The sequence below is a fragment of the Camelus dromedarius genome, chromosome 8 (assembly GCF_036321535.1).
Source record: "Camelus dromedarius isolate mCamDro1 chromosome 8, mCamDro1.pat, whole genome shotgun sequence".
NCBI classification, from domain to species: domain Eukaryota; kingdom Metazoa; phylum Chordata; class Mammalia; order Artiodactyla; family Camelidae; genus Camelus; species Camelus dromedarius.
In genome coordinates, this window is record NC_087443.1 from 2798812 (window position 1) to 2814343 (window position 15532).

The following is a 15532-nucleotide window of genomic DNA, read 5'->3' on the forward strand; positions in this document are numbered from 1 at the left end:
AGCAAGTGATGTTGTCTCCTGTATCTTTACAACCCAGGGTGTGGGTGGGGCTCACTCTGTTTATCCAGCCTGCCTCCAAATCCCAAAACAACCTGAGATGCATATTTGACATGTCCTCTGTATCTGCTTGGAAAAGGGAACCTGTCATTTAGAGCTGGTAAATTCAGCCTGATAAACATAACCCTCATGAGTCTTAAGAAACCTGAGTTTCCTTGGGGCTTCAGGGGAAGTTCAGTCTTCAGGCAGACCTTAGCTGCACAGCTTTTCATGTATTAGTGTTGCTTTGTACGTGGGTTGATTTAAATTGATGGTACTTTGTAACTTGTAACTTGCATCAACTTCAGGGAGGCTGAGGGAGCCTTGACAAATTCCCTACCGCAGCAAATCTTTGTGACTACAGTGGTTCTTCTCAGTTGCTCCAGGACCTGTGTCCTCAGCTGGATATCTGCCTGGGACTTGGGGGCTCTAGAGCAGGCGCTGTCAGGCTTTTCCTGCAGAGGGCCAGACAGTAAATATTTCAAGCTTTGCCTAAATATGTTAGGCTGTTCGGTCTCTGTTGCTTGCATCTCTTCGACTCTGTCATTGTAGAGCAAAAGCAACCGCAGATGATATTCAAGTGAATGAGCGTGGCTGCATGCCAATGAAATTATTCATGGGCCCATGTACATTTCATATGCTTTTTGCATATCATGAAATAGCATTCTTTTGACTTAAAAAAAAGCTTTAAAATGTAAAGACCATTCGTAGCTCAAGGCCAGCCAGCCCTGCTATCGGAGGGGTCTGCAAACGTGGAAAAGCGAGGAAGCTGGTAGAGAGGGAGTATTTTTCCTACTTGTCTGGGGCTGCTGCCCTGCACAGACCAAGGGGAGGTCCTGAGCCAACACCATCGTAAGCGCTCCTACGATGGTTTCTGGGCCTGGTGATGGTTTGCCCAGAAGAACTCACCCATCCTGACCAGGACTTAGCTGTTAACAACAGTCACTGCATAGCTGATGTCTTGGCGCACTTAACATAGAGCAGAGGACTTGTTGTTGTTGTTGTTACAAAAGCCTTCTTCTTTAATTGAAGTATAGTTGATTTACAATGTGTGTTAGTTTTTGCTGTACAGCATAGTGATTCATTTATACATATATATATTCATTTTCGTATTCTTTTTCATTATAGGCTATTACAAGGTACTGAATATAGTTCCCTGTGCTGTACAGCAGGACCTTGTTGTTTGTCTATTTTGTGTACAGTAGTTTGTATCTGCTCATCCCAAACTCCTAATTTACCCCTCCCTATCCCCTTTCCCCACTGGTAACCATAAATTTGTTTTCTATGTCTATGAGTCTCTTTCTGTTTTGTAAATAAGCTCATTTGTACCATTTTTTTTTTTAGGGGGAGAGGGTATAGCTCATAACTCAGTGGTAAGAGTACATGCCTAACATGCACAAGGGCCTGGGTTCAATCCTCAGTCCCTCTAGTAAATAAATAAATAAATCTAATTATCTGCCCCCCAAAAAAACAAAAAAAAAGAATTGTATTTTTTTTTAGATTCCACATATAAGTGATATCATACAGTATTTTTCTTTCTCTGTCTGATTTACTTTACTTAGTATCATAACCTTTAGGTCCATCCTTGTGTCTGCAAATGGCATTACTTTATTCTTTTTAATGGCTGAGTAGTATTCCATTGTATATACATACCATATCTTTATCCAGTCATCTGTTGATGAACACTTAGGTTGCTTCCATGTCTTGGCTATTGTGAATAGTGCCGGCCCCCACTTTTTAACCTACTTCAGCTCATCCAATTTCACTAGATAGATTGTATCCCTTTTTCATCAGCAGGAAATGGAGGCTCAGTGTAACTTGTTCAAGTTCCCCTAACCAGTACCTACCACAGTTGAAGGGTCAATCCCCCATCCCCTGCTTTTCCCGGCACAAGCCCTGGGCCTGCCCATCTCAGATGCTAGTTTGCAGCTGAGAAGCAGCTTCTATTTTCTGTGTATGACTCAGTTGAGCCTCGTGGGTGTCCCAGCTTTGTCCTTGGCATCACCAGCCCTAATTCTACCAACCAAACTAAAGCATCTGCAGAGGGGGTGTGAGCCTGCCTCACTGTGAGCCCAGGGCGGGCGTGAGGGAAGCTTCTTTGACGGCAAAGTGACAGACTGACCTTGCTTTCTAGGGGGCGAGTTCACCCGCCTGGCCGAGGTGACCTTTGTGGGGCACCCGGACAAGCTGGTCATTAAGCAGCGGTTCAGCGGTATTGATGAGCACGGACACCTGACCATCGACACAGAGCTGGAGGGCCGCGTGCCGCTGATCCCCTTCGGCTCCTCGGTGCACATCGAGCCCTACACGGAGCTGTACCACTACTCCCGCCAGGGTGAGCCTGGCCCCGCACCCGCACCCCCATTCAGGGCCAGTGCCGCGCCCGCGCGCCCGCCCCTGGCGCTCTCAGTCTTCTGGCCTTCGGAGAGGGAAATGCCGGGGGTACCTTACTACAATCACCTTTCCCTGATTGTAGACATCGGGCACACTCACCGGAGAGGACTTAGTGCAGACAAAAATAAGCATAACTTACAGAAATAAAACCAGGACACAATTATTATTGAATTAAATGTATTTCCTTTCAGCCTTTTCCTTACATATTAAAAATATCCCAACGTATCTACATACATATATATAGAGAGAGAGCATGTATGTTATCCCAACATAAATATCTCAACATAGTATATAATTTCAAAAGAAAATACTTTTGTTATAGTATACACCATATGAAGTTTTTAAACTTTACTTCAGATTTACAGAAAACTTGAAATTAGCACAATTTCCACATACCGTTTCCTCAGCTTCACCAATTGTTAGCATTTTGCCACATTTCCTCTATCATTCTCTCATATATATATATATATATTTTTTTTTTTTTTTGAGAGTAAGTTGTAGGCACCATGATCCTTCATCCCCTAAATATTTCATGTGTTTTTCCTAAGAACAAGAACATTTTCTTACGTGGCCCCAGCACAGTCATTAAAATCAGGAAATTTAACATTGATTCAGTACTGTTGTATACTCTGCAGTCAGGTGTATAGTTTTTATTTAAATAAAATTGCAGTCATACCACATTATCATATCTTCGCTTTTCCAGTTAACGTCAAAGCATTAATACTTTATAGTTAAATAGGCTTTGGAAACATTTTGTAATGACTCCGTACGATTCTCTTGTATGGCTATTAATTTAAACCACTCTTTTGTCTAAACCTTAGGTTATTTCCAATTTTTTCCTTCTCAGAAGGAGATGAAATGATCATCTTCATCATAAATCTTGACCAAATTGCTGGTTCTTTCCTGACCAAGTTCCTAGAAATAGAAGTGTTGATCAAACATTAGAAACTCTTGAGAGGCTCTTATTAAATTGCCATCCAGGAAGGTCGCACCAGCTGCCATGCCTCTGGGCCTGCTCGGCTCTCCTGGGGGAGGAGGTGGCTGCGGAGGAGGTGGGGTGAGCGCAGGACCGCGGTCTGCAGCCAGGCTGCACCCAGAGGGCGCTTGTGGCCGCCCCGCACGGGAGAGCTGGGCGGAGGCAGCTGACGCTAGTCTTTCATTTCTCCTCTGGCTTTTATCGCCAACTACAGCAGAGCTCTCTGATCTATACTTTTTTTTTCCTTTAAGTAGGAAGTTGAGATTTTCACCGAATGGGTGAGAAGCAGGCTGTCTTCTGAATGGGGAAGACTGCTTCGCTTCTCTATTGAGACTTGCTCCAACTCCTTAGTAATTTATAGAAACCCGTTAACGCCTCATTTTCTGTATCTCAGAGAACCGCTTGATCTAGGGTCTTTGTCACAGCCACTATTTACTGAATCCGAAGTGAGAGAACCCACCTAAAGCAGTTAGCGCTCTGCTAGTCACGTGGTGGGGGCTTTATAAAGGGCAGTTTGTCTCAGTAAGGTTATATGGAGTCCAGAACTTTTACACACATGATCTCATCCTCACACCCCTCCCCCTGTTGTAAAAGAAACAGGGCGAAGAAGTTAGTAACTGGCCTGTGATCACACACCTTGTGAGTTCAGGTGCGTCTCCCTCCAAGCCTGTGCTCTGTCCACCAGGTCTGAATCTCTGGGTTGGTTCTGCGTGACTTAGAAACTTCCAGAGAAGCACTTGATGAGAAAAAGCAATAAATACTTCTCACATGAATAGCACCCACGGTAGCATGGGAACTCTGGGTAACAGGATGACCCCCAAACTGAGATAAACGGTCTTATTTATCCTGTTCCGCCCAAACTCTCATCTGCTAGCATTATGGGCAGAGAGGACTGCTGATGGTTTTAAAGCCTGTGAGGAAGACTTCTGCATCCTCAGGACCTCTCCTTTGTCTCCCTGCCTCGTCTCCCTCCCCTCCCGCTCCCAGTGATCACCTCCTCCTCCACCCGGGAGTACACGGTGACGGAGCCCGAGCGGGACGGCGCCGCCCCTTCGCACGTCCACACCTACCAGTGGCGCCAGACCATCACCTTCCAGGAGTGCGTCCATGATGACTCCCGGCCGGCTCTGCCCAGCACCCAGCAGCTCTCGGTGGACAGCGTGTTCGTCCTGTACAACCAGGAGGAGCGGATCCTGCGCTACGCTCTGAGCAACTCCATCGGTCCTGTGCGGGGTGAGAGACGGCCGCTGGGTGGGGAGTCCTGGGCCTGCAGCACGCATGTCTCTCTGTGCTTTGTGACATGTTGTTTCTCGTCTCTAACTCTCAGTAAGAAGAGGAAAACTGTGCTAAAATAGCTCCCTATCTTGCTAAATGTCTCGTCATCTGCGATTCTTATCTACCCATCTCTGATCTGCTAACCTAAGGCATCTTTACTGTCCTCTTTGGGGTTGAGGAGAATGCTAACCTGTTGGCTTACCTTACAGGGCAGCCCATTCAAGGGCTGCAGCTGCCTGTGGCCGGGCATTTAAAACACGGACACTAACTGTGAAAGAAATGTGTGCTCAGGGCCTGGGAAACCCAAATAAAATCTGGTAAAACTCAGGTTCAGAGCCTACAGCAACCTCTCCGCTGGGGATGGCACATTGCAGGAGCTGAGGTCCGGTCTGGGGGCTGCGTGGAAGGAGCTGGCACTGGGGACCTCGTGGGACATCTCAGAGTCAGACTCCACACTGTCCACATCTTTAAGCCCCCTGTTCTGTGTATTTGGGCATGGGCATTAAGGTCTTTCTCTCTCTCAGTTCTTTTTGGTTCTCCCTCTGCCCAGGTCACTTCTGCAGCTGATCAGATTTGTCCTTAGCTCCCGAAAGCAGGAGGGGTGGCAGGTGTCCCTACCCCTCCTTTGACAGCTGTAGCTCCAGGCATCAGGGATGGGCGTATTTTTTCTTAAAAAGCCAGATAGTAAGTATTTTCAGACATGGCCAGCCACACAGTCTCTGCACGGGAGCTCACTTCTGTGACGGCAGCACAAACGTAGCCATAGACTGTGTGCAAATGAGTGGGTGTGGCTGCTTTCGAATAAAACTTTATTTACAAACACAGGCATGAGTCTGAATTTTGCTGATCCTGCCCCGGGTGATGCAGGAGTTGGCAGGTTTCCCATTCCAGGACCCTCTGCTGCGCTCCTGGTCATCAGTCCTGCCCTACTTTCTGTGGGAGGAGGAGACTGGTCAGTTGCTGAGGACTCACTTGGCTTCGATGTCTCTGCTTCACAGACGGCTCCCCTGATGCCCTTCAGAATCCTTGCTACATCGGTACACACGGGTGTGACACCAACGCAGCCTGTCGCCCCGGCCCCGGGACCCAGTTCACCTGCGAGTGTTCCATTGGCTTCCGGGGAGACGGACGCATCTGCTACGGTACAGCCGTCAATTCTGATTTGGGGGTGGGGGTGGTTCGGGGACAGATTCGGGAAACCAGAGAGCTGGGTGAGGCGAGGAACCACGGGCGAGTTAAGCACTGACAGGTTCACCACGCCGGAGTTGTTTCAGCCCCACACTTGCTGTTCCCCCCGTGATGTTAGGGACACTGCCTCTTCCTGCAGATTGTCAAATGCCCGGACTCTAGGCAGCAGAGTAGAATTTATAAGGCCACACTCCACTCCACCTTGAGAATGCAAAGGTTTAAAGAGAAGAGAAAGTCCACGATGAGTGAGAAACACAATGAGTGAAAAACTCTGACTGTAAAATCCCCAGGCGTTGTTTGTGTTCCGTGCTTCCCAGACACCATCTCATTTAATCCAACAATCCTAATGAGATAGATTCTTTCGTTTCTGTCTTTTAAAAATTACTTGATATGTATTTACAAATAAATAATTTAATTGTAATTTAATGTACACACAATATAAAATTGATCACTCTCACCATTTTTACGGGTCCAGTTCTGCAACATTAAATACATTCACGTCGTTGTGCGACCATCACCGCCACCCATCTTCAGAACCCTTTTTCATCTGCAGAAGTGAAATTTGGTTCCCATTAAATAACACCGTCCCATGCCCCCAGCGCCTGGCAACCACCATTCTACTTCCTATGAATTTGATGACACGAGAGACCTCATATAGATGGAATCATGCAGCATCTGTCCTTTTGTGACGGCTTCTTTCCCTTAGCATAATGTCCCCAAGGTTCACCCATGTTGTAGTGTGTATCAGGACTTCCTTCGTTTTTAAGGCTTTAATATTTGAGGAATGTTCCATGGTATACACGTGCAACATTTTGTAATCCATTCATTCATCATTGGACACTGGGGGTGCTTTAGTTCTTTCACTGTTGTGAATAATGCTGCTATGAACGTGGGGGTATGAATATCTGTTTGAGACTCCACTTTCAACTCTTTTGGTATATGCCCAGAAGTGGGATTGCTGGATCACACGAGTCTGTGTTTGATTTTTTTTTTTTTTTTGAGGAACTGTTTTGCACAGCAGCTGCAACATTTTATGTTCCCACCAGCAGTGCACAAGGGCTGCAGCTTCTCCACATCCTTGCCAGCGCTTGTTTTGTTTTTTGATAGTGGCCGACCTAATGGGTGGGAGGTTCATTCTTGTCTTTATAGATGAGAAAACAGAGCCCGGGACATTGGAACGTTGTAACTTGAGTCTCACTTCAGTCTCTGACTCAAGGGCATGGATTACATGTCTTCAATGCACTTAATTTATTACTTGGAATTTGATTCTAAATACTTTCACATAAACAGCTTGATACTTATGTTTGTTACCAAATTTTTAAACAAAATTTTTATTGAAGTGTCGTTGATTTACAATGTTAGTTTCAGGTGTACAGCAAAGTGATTCTGTTTGTTACTAAATTTTAATCCACTGCCGAAGGGCAGTTAATTGACTCCTGACTCAAGGAAGAATCCACATAGCAGAGGCACCTGCTGTAAGAATGTCAGATGCTTCACTGAGTGCTACCAAAACCCACAACAGAGGGCTCGCCAACGGGTGTAAGGAATTCTAGAAGCTTCTCTAGTGAAATGGGTGGTGTGCACACATATGTTCGGCGGGAACCACGAGCCGCCCCCTTGAGTGACGGGGGCGTGAGGATCTGGTGAGCCCAGCAAGCTTGGAATTTGGGAGCGATGCCTTGGGTCTGGAATCCAGGGCCGGCACTTAATGACGGATTGAGTGTGCTGAGTTAACGCGAAGCGGAGCAGATCCTGCTGCATTCGCGTCAGGGTGAGACTGGATGTAAGGTGCTCATTGGAACATCCAGAATAATGCAGAGCAGGGACTGGGCTTGCGGGAACCGGTTGTGCAGTTGTTCAGCCAGCCTGCTGCTCACTTTGCACACGTGCTGGAATTCGGTCTGAGACTGGCCCTCCTTGGAACATACCACCAGGCAGGGGACCAGTTCCTACTCACCTCTGATCATCAGACGTCCCTAGTATTTCCCCAAAGAGCCCATCAGTCTTGAGTGGCTGCATGCATACTGCGTGCGTGTGAGCAGAGCCCTCCTGGGCCGTGGAGATGGTGCCGGACACCGCATGGGGCTGGGGCTCCCGTGCTTCTCCAGTGGAAGCATCCACCGCTTCAGTCTTTCTGGAGCCTCGTTTCAGCTTCGTAAGCCAACTGGACATCAGTCAGATGTGGCGCTTCCCCAGCCCGCAGAAACCGAACCTCTCGGGCTGGTCCCACTGCCGGAGCCTGAGCTGGTAGTGGGAGCGCTTGCTTCACTTCCCAAGGCACAGCCAGCCGAGCTCCGTGCGTGTCATCGTTGCTATCATGGAAAACGCTCCGGTGTCCCCGCCCAGGAAGACAGGTGTTGGTGTGCACTTGCTTCTGTCCCAGCGTTCGTCCTCATTCCGGCAGATTTGCACCCTGGAATGTGAGTCTGTTCCCGGTCCGGCTGCTTTTTGTTCTGGGTCACGAGAATCACCCTCGGAGCGCTAATGCATTGAGACACGAGGCTGTTGATAGGAAATTGCATTAAGCAGATCATTTCACATATTATTTTGACCAGGAAAGTGCCTCAGAAGAGATTGAGGGTGAGCCTTTGTAATGCGGTGTGTGTCGCGTTGATATAATGACAGGCGACACCCGAAACAAGGCTGGTGTCGGTTAGACCCTGCAGGGTGACCCGCCAAGGTAATTTGGGGAAGATCTCTGGTTGAATCACAGAACTCTGGTGTCTGGCAGAGTGGCTCCCATATATTTCTCAGTTGGGAGTAAAAGATGGTTTTGGGCCATTTCTCATTGAGTCATTTTGAGAACACACAAGACATTTAACAAATCAATCATGAGACTCTTCTGCGAGAGCCTGTTGTTTATGAAAAGGAGAAATTATGGAAAAGAGTTGTGGAAAGTATGTGAAAAGTAGCTGCTCTGAAAGACAGGTCAAAAAGGAAGCAGTCATTGCAAGAAAAATCCACAGCTTTCCTGTGGGGTGAGAGAGTGATTTATTCGTGAACGGAAATCTCTCCCCAGAGAAGAGGGCGACTGGATATTGAATAATGAGACCAATGGTCTCCAAGCAGATCTTGTGATATTTTACGAGGAACAGTTACCACTAATGTTTCTACTGAAGACTGGATTAGAGTCCCAGCCTCAGTTTACAGAAGGGAGGGTTTCAACTGGGCATTAGGAAGAATTTCCAAACTGTAAGGATTGGGAGATGTTAGCGGGGAAGTTGCTAGGGTTTTGCTCTAACGAAAAGGTGTGGCCCCGCTTGGATAACCTGTGTAGACTTGCGTGGAGGGAGGGGTGGTCCCGGGGGCCCACTCCCACCCTCATCCCACAGGCCACCAGATCCTATTTGCACGGTTCCCCAGGTAGGGTGGGCAGCACAGCATCCTCCCCAATCACCTAAGGAACTTCCTTGAAACACACAGGTTCCCTCTCCTCAGACCTTCCGGGGGTTAGTGACTCTTGGAGAACCTCCGCTGTGCTTTCGCTCTGTGCCGTTGGGCCTTGGCAGTGGAGACTAAGCTGTGGAGCCCGCAGCCTGCACAGCGCGTCCAGACATCCGTGCCCGGAGTGTCCTGGGAGGGCCGTGGTGCTGGGACAGGGAGGCCGGCATTGTCTTTGTCTCCCACGTCGTTGCAGCAGCAGCTGGTGGATGGAGCTGCAAACACTCGCTGAATCTCCCTCCACCCCAGTCCCAGCTCTGGCTCATTTAGAGGCCGCCTTGGGAGGGGCTTTGTGCTGTGACCTTCCAGCTGTGCCTGGAGCGGCCCTCCTGTCTGAGCTCTGGGGTCTTAAACATGTCACAAAAACATACCAGGCAGGAGTGTTTTAGGAAGCTGAATGCTGTCAGGTTTGGGTTTTTGTCTGAGCATCGGTGAAGCTGTGGGGCTGATGTGCTGTGAGTGCTTGTCTTGTGCAAAGTTGTCCAGTAAGCCAGCCTGGCCTTTGGTCTCAGCCATGAAGGGACTGGCTAACACTGGCCATTGGAGGTGGATAAGGCATCGAGGAAGGGGAGTGGAGATGGGGAGAGCACTGTGTGGTCTCAGCCATTACGAAATCTTCCTCGCACGCGTCTCCAAGAGTTCTAGGAAGGCCAGAAGTGACTGTGTATATACGCTCGGAGAATGAGGTGGACGCACCAGGACCATGTGTGACTGTATTTATTTCAATCCATCAGTGGACCAAGGTAGTGACAAGGTAGCTCTGTCTCTCATCTGGCCCAACCAGCCTTACTGGAATGGCAGCCACAGACTGGTGTCCAGTGCCAGTGGCCATCTGAGGGCCATGTTCCTAGACTCAGCCAGATCCATCCCTGTGGCTGGTGGATTCGGATGAGCCCCTAAGAATGATAATAATAGTTACACTTCTTGAGCTTGCTGGGTGCCCCTCTGGTTTACCTCCATCTTGTGCAATCTTCAGAAGAAACCCCAAGACGAGTCCTGGCATGCTTGTCTACCAACAGGGAAGCTGAGGCTGGGTAGTTAGGCAGCTTATCTGAGACCACACCCAGGCTGGTGACCAAAGGAGGCGGATATGGGCCCAGCTCCATCCAGCTGCAGGCACCCGTCTCTTTGTTGCAATCACACGATGGCTACAGTGTGGTCACGTGGGAGGGCATCACTCCCCATCCTACGGGCTTTGGGTTCTTTCAGTGTGTTAAGCTCTAGATAACAATTTGGAAAGTCACAAGTTGACTTTACACTGTCCAACTTTTTTTGTAACTGTCACTGGAGGAAGGGAACGTTTTTGAACAGTAGCATATCTAGCGATGCTCTGTGGTTTAGGAACCTGATTCAGAGTCTGAATACTTGTCTGCATGTCTTTCCATTTGCCCATCTGCTGTCAGTGGGCCCCAGGCTCATCGACTGCCTCCAGGAGAGGTGGGGGAAGCACAGGTTTACAGAGGAGGGGGGTCTTGGAATCAGTCTCTCAAGTTATGCACAGAGCTTGTAGTAATGAAAAAAGTGCATGAGAAAGAATATGTATGTGTATATATATGTGTATAAGTGAGTCACTCTGCTGCACACGAGAAACTAGCACAACATTGTAAATCAACTAGACTGCAGTTTTCTTTAAAGGGGAAAAAAAGGGGGGTAAGTGGGTACAGCTCAGTGGTAGAGCACATGCTTAGCAAGCACAAGGTCCTGGGTTCAATCCCCAGTCCCTCCATTAGAAAAAAGAAAAGAAAAGAGAAACATTTTAAAAATGGGAAAAAAAAACCCTTATTTAAAGCTGCTTTTAGAATATAAAAAAATGTGTTTTAAAATGGATCCATCTGCAGGCCAGAATACTTTACACTTTATTGCATTTTGTGATGTTTGAAGAGATGTTTTTAAGTCTGCCTTTTGTACGCAATCTGCCGTAGATATCGATGAGTGTTCGGAACAGCCGTCGGCGTGTGGGAGCCACGCGATCTGCAACAACCACCCGGGGACCTTCCGCTGCGAGTGCGCGGAGGGCTTCCGGTTTTCAGAGGAGGGAGCGTGTGTGGGTGAGTGCTGTCGGTGACTTTCCAAACCATCATTCACGTGCTGCAGGTCGCTGGCTGGGTGGGGGGTGTGGCCCCCGGGGGTCCTCCGAGCTGAGGTGGAAGCTTCCCGGTTCTGTCGCTGGGGAGGGCAGTTCACAAAGCTGAATCAGACTGGAGGGTCCCACGTACAGGGAACAAGCAATGTGACTGTCTGCACGTGTCACGCCCTGCCCTCGCCTGTTACCAACTTTGGCCTTACTGTGCCTCATCTTACACAACTTTTACTTCTCGTGATTCTTTTAACAGCTATTAAAACACTTAGACTTGTTTCTCCTGGAATGTGGTGGCCAAGGGCCACCCCTTGGGTGGAGGGGACGCCTTCTAGGGGCTTGTGGCCTTACTGCCAGAGCATCCGGGCCCATCAAAGTGCGTAAGTTAAGGCCACGAGTTAGGCTAATGACGCGTTAGGCTGGTGATGATTCTGGTGATGATTGTTGATATCGTCCCACTTTTCCCGCCTGCTGCCCTTTGACCTGTGGTGTCCAAGAGCCTGAAGATCAGAGACTTGTGGAGATTTCCAGTCTGGAGGGCAGCTTGCTGACGGGGCCATCTGAACTCAGTATCTCTTCCCAATTTAAAACAGATTCCTCTCTTGCCGCCTCAGTGCACATCCCCTGGCCCCTCCTTGCTGTTTATCAGCCCTAAGCATGCTTTCTGTCCGCTCTGTCTTGGAACTCAGATGAGGCCGCCGGGTCCCAGGGTGAGGTGGTGTCCTCGGGGCGGGAGGGAACAGGCCGTTCTCATGTTTTGAGTCCGACCCAAACATCTGTGAAGTTAGAGACGCCAGTCCCCTTTGCACAGAGCTGTGATTTCAACTCTGCTAAAGTTCCTTATTTTTTATTTTTTTAATTTTTTTGAACTGAGACCAATAATTGTGAATCTGCCCTGACTTCCTTCTCAGCTTTTGGAGATGAAGGAGATTCGAAGGTCTATTTTTCATGGCAGCACCATTTACATTTTGGCTCAACTGGGGCAGTGGGCCCTCTACCCGGTGGGTGGGGAAGTGGACAGTCCTGGGACAGACATGTGTGGGGCCTGGTCTTCTGTGTTTCTGCCTCCAGCCGTTCCTGGTGTCCGCGCTCACTGGAGGGGTCGAGTGGCCGGTGCAAGTCAGATGGGGTGCAGATGTCCACTCCCGGGCGTTTGGTTTTGAGGGAGACGCTTCACCCCTCCGGGCCTCGGTTCCTCACCTGTAAAATGAGGTGATCAGACTGTAGCATGGGCTCAGTGCGTCCCGTGGAGACCTCGGAGCTGACTCGGGGGCCACCGGTCAGGGCACGGGGAAGCTGGGCGTGGACTCTGCCATTCTTCTATGTGTCCCATTCTGAGTACAGGTTTATTCTGTTTGAATAATGGCTCCCATGGCTCAGAAACAAGTGTGAAAACCACAGACGCAGCAAGGAAACTGTGGGGCAGGGGAGGGTATAGCTCAGTGATAGAGCGTGTGTTTAACACGCACAAGGTCTGGGGTTCAATCCCCGGTACCTCCATTAAATAAATAAGCCAGTCCCCCCCAAACAAAACCCTAAAAATAAATAAATTAAAAAAAATTTTTAAAACCTGTGGTTACCAGGGAGTAAGTAAATAAAAACCTAATTACCTTGCCCCTCAAGAAATTTTTTTTGAATTCTAAAAAAAAAAGAAGAAATGAAGGAAACAGAAAGTGAAACCCCAACTTACCATTTACCTGTAATAGTGATGACTTTTTAATTCCCGTTTTAAGCCCGATGTTCCCTCCTTTCCAGAATTTACCCCTCCCCCCCCACGCCCGAGTTAACAGCAGGGTGACAATTGTGGGGAGACGAACGGCCACCCTGCGGGGTTAGGAGCCTTTGGGGGAAGAATGGCTTGGTGTGCCGGGGGCCCCTATTGTGTGAATTAGTGAAAAGTTCTCCTGCACGTGTCTGGGACAGCTTCTCGCTTGTCGTGATGGGCCAGGGACCGTCCTGGTTTTAAAATGACTCCTCTTTGAATGAACATAATCTGTAAGACCATCTAAAACCTCTGTGTGTCTTACCTAAAGGAAAACATGCTGTAAAAAATTAAATTATAAACTGCCGTTTTTTAGCAAGGATTTGAGGATTATCGAAACGTGTATGTGAAGGTGATGACTGGGCAGAGGACATCGGGACCCGCCCATCCTGTCATAAGATCCTCTCCTGTTAACAATGGCGAGGGGAGAGGGCGGAGTGACACTGGAGCAAACCCGACTTGTAAAATGATCGCTTATGCGCGAAGAATGACATCAGTGTTTGATGTCAGAGGAGTGAGACTCCTTTCCTGGCTGATCTGTCTGAGTCTATTTTTCCTGCCTTTTTTGGGTCCCAATCCTCCGAGAATGTCCCTTTCACGCTTTGCGAGCTGGAGGAGTCGGGGAAGGGGTACCCCGGAGAAAAGACCATTAGAAATGATGGGAGGGGAGGGAAGAGAGAACACAGAGGGTGTCCATAGATGGGTTCAGTGTAATCTGCGTTACTGTGTTCTGGACAAAAATTTGGATTGCTTGTAGCAACTTAAAATCCAGCAACACTCTGGCCCCCAAGGCTTGGTTTGATGGCCCCTGTCCCACGGGAGTGAGCCAGCATTCCCGACTTCAGGGGTCTAGGTTGATGAGGGCGCAGGCTGGGCCTCCGTCCACCAATCCGGTACTTGGCTAACGTCTCCTGGGCACAGACCTTCGAAGGGCGTCCTCTTCTTTACGGGTCCCTTGGCAGTGCTTGGAGCTCCCAAAGCACCTGAGGCAGGACAAACTGGACTTAATCTTGGGAAGGCTTGTGGCAGAGAAGGACGAGGAGTCCTCCCGTATCTGGGATAACCCAAATGCGGAGGGGCTTCCTGGAGGGAGGGAGGGGTTCTGTTCTGACGTTGCCAGGACCGGGGCCCTGTCCTGGGTCTTGGAGCTTAAAAACCAGAAGCTAGATGGTGTCTGACAAACTAAAGGACTTGGACCAGTCATTGGAAATCGCCCCCTAGACCTCAGCCTTCGACGGGTGTGATTGTCTCACCTGTGTGTCACAACTCACTCTGTGAGTTCTGGCATTAGGGCCCTTTGAAAACTCATAGCCCCGTCTACTGGGCCTCCCTGTGCTTGGGATGCTGGGAGTGGTTCCTCCTTTTCGGGGGAAGATCGGGAGGCTCCGAGTAGTTATGTGATTGACCAAAGCCACGTGGTGGCCTCATCTGTACCTGGTAGAAGCCCAGAGCTGCCCACCCCAGGAGCCCCCGGCCATCCTACCGCCCTGTCTCCTCCCCTCCCTGAGAATGTGTGCTTCTACCCCCTTGGGGGAAGTGGGTGGCTTTGACTTTGGCATTTGTAGCAAGTGTTCCACCTGCCTGGTGGCCCGGGGTCAAGGACACCGTGCGGGAGTCTCAGATCCTCAGCCCCCAATGCTCCATCACAGTTGCCACGGGAGGCAGGTCCACCTCCACGTCCGGATGAAGGGAAGGTTCGGTTCCGGGGGCCCGGTGTGGAGAGTGGACAGAGCCCCGGGCTGAAGCTGAGGCCGAAGGCCAGCCTGAACGTCCACTGCGGTGTCAGTCCGCGGAGACCAGTCAGAGGCGGGATCGGGTGGGAGGAGACAGGAGGGGAGCCAGGGGTCCTAGCCCCGGGGGAGCAAGGGTGAGCCTGACAAGAAGCCTGGAGGTCTGGGGTCCAGGCAGGTCCACCTCAGTGAACTAAACTCAGTGGGTTAAAGTGGAGGGAGCTTGGAAGGGCCGTGGTACTGCTCAGGGAGTTCTTCAAACATCCTGTGTCACCCTTTTGTCTGAAGCCATCGCGGACCAGCGCCCCATCAACTACTGCGCGTCTAACCTCCACGAATGCGACATCCCCCAGCGGGCCCAGTGCATCTACCTGGGGGGCTCCTCCTACACCTGCTCCTGCCTGCCCGGCTTCTCCGGGGACGGCCGAGCCTGCCAAGGTGCGTGGTGGCTCCGACTCTCTCCCTGTGTAACCTGGAAACCTCTCCTCGGTGGTACCTGTCAAATGCTCATCACTGAATTATTCCCTCAGCTCTGTTGGGTCACCAGGCTACACTTTGTATCTCTAGTAGTTTGAACTCTGCGTTTTCCTTTTGGGGGCTGTCCTCGCCGGGGAAGACCCTGATCCTCCCCGTGCCATTTTGTTCTGTGTGAC

General features: G+C 49.6%; 1 protein-coding gene across 1 annotated transcript in view; it reads left to right on the forward strand.

The window, feature by feature from the left end:
• Nucleotides 1-15532, forward strand: part of NID1 (nidogen 1) — a 79632-nt gene that overhangs the window by 33914 nt on the left and 30186 nt on the right. Inside the window, exons 7-11 of the mRNA XM_031460815.2 lie at nt 2171-2371; nt 4394-4639; nt 5680-5823; nt 11233-11358; nt 15168-15317. Of these exons, the coding sequence (XP_031316675.2) occupies nt 2171-2371; nt 4394-4639; nt 5680-5823; nt 11233-11358; nt 15168-15317 (867 nt within the window). The remainder of the gene's footprint in view (nt 1-2170; nt 2372-4393; nt 4640-5679; nt 5824-11232; nt 11359-15167; nt 15318-15532) is intronic.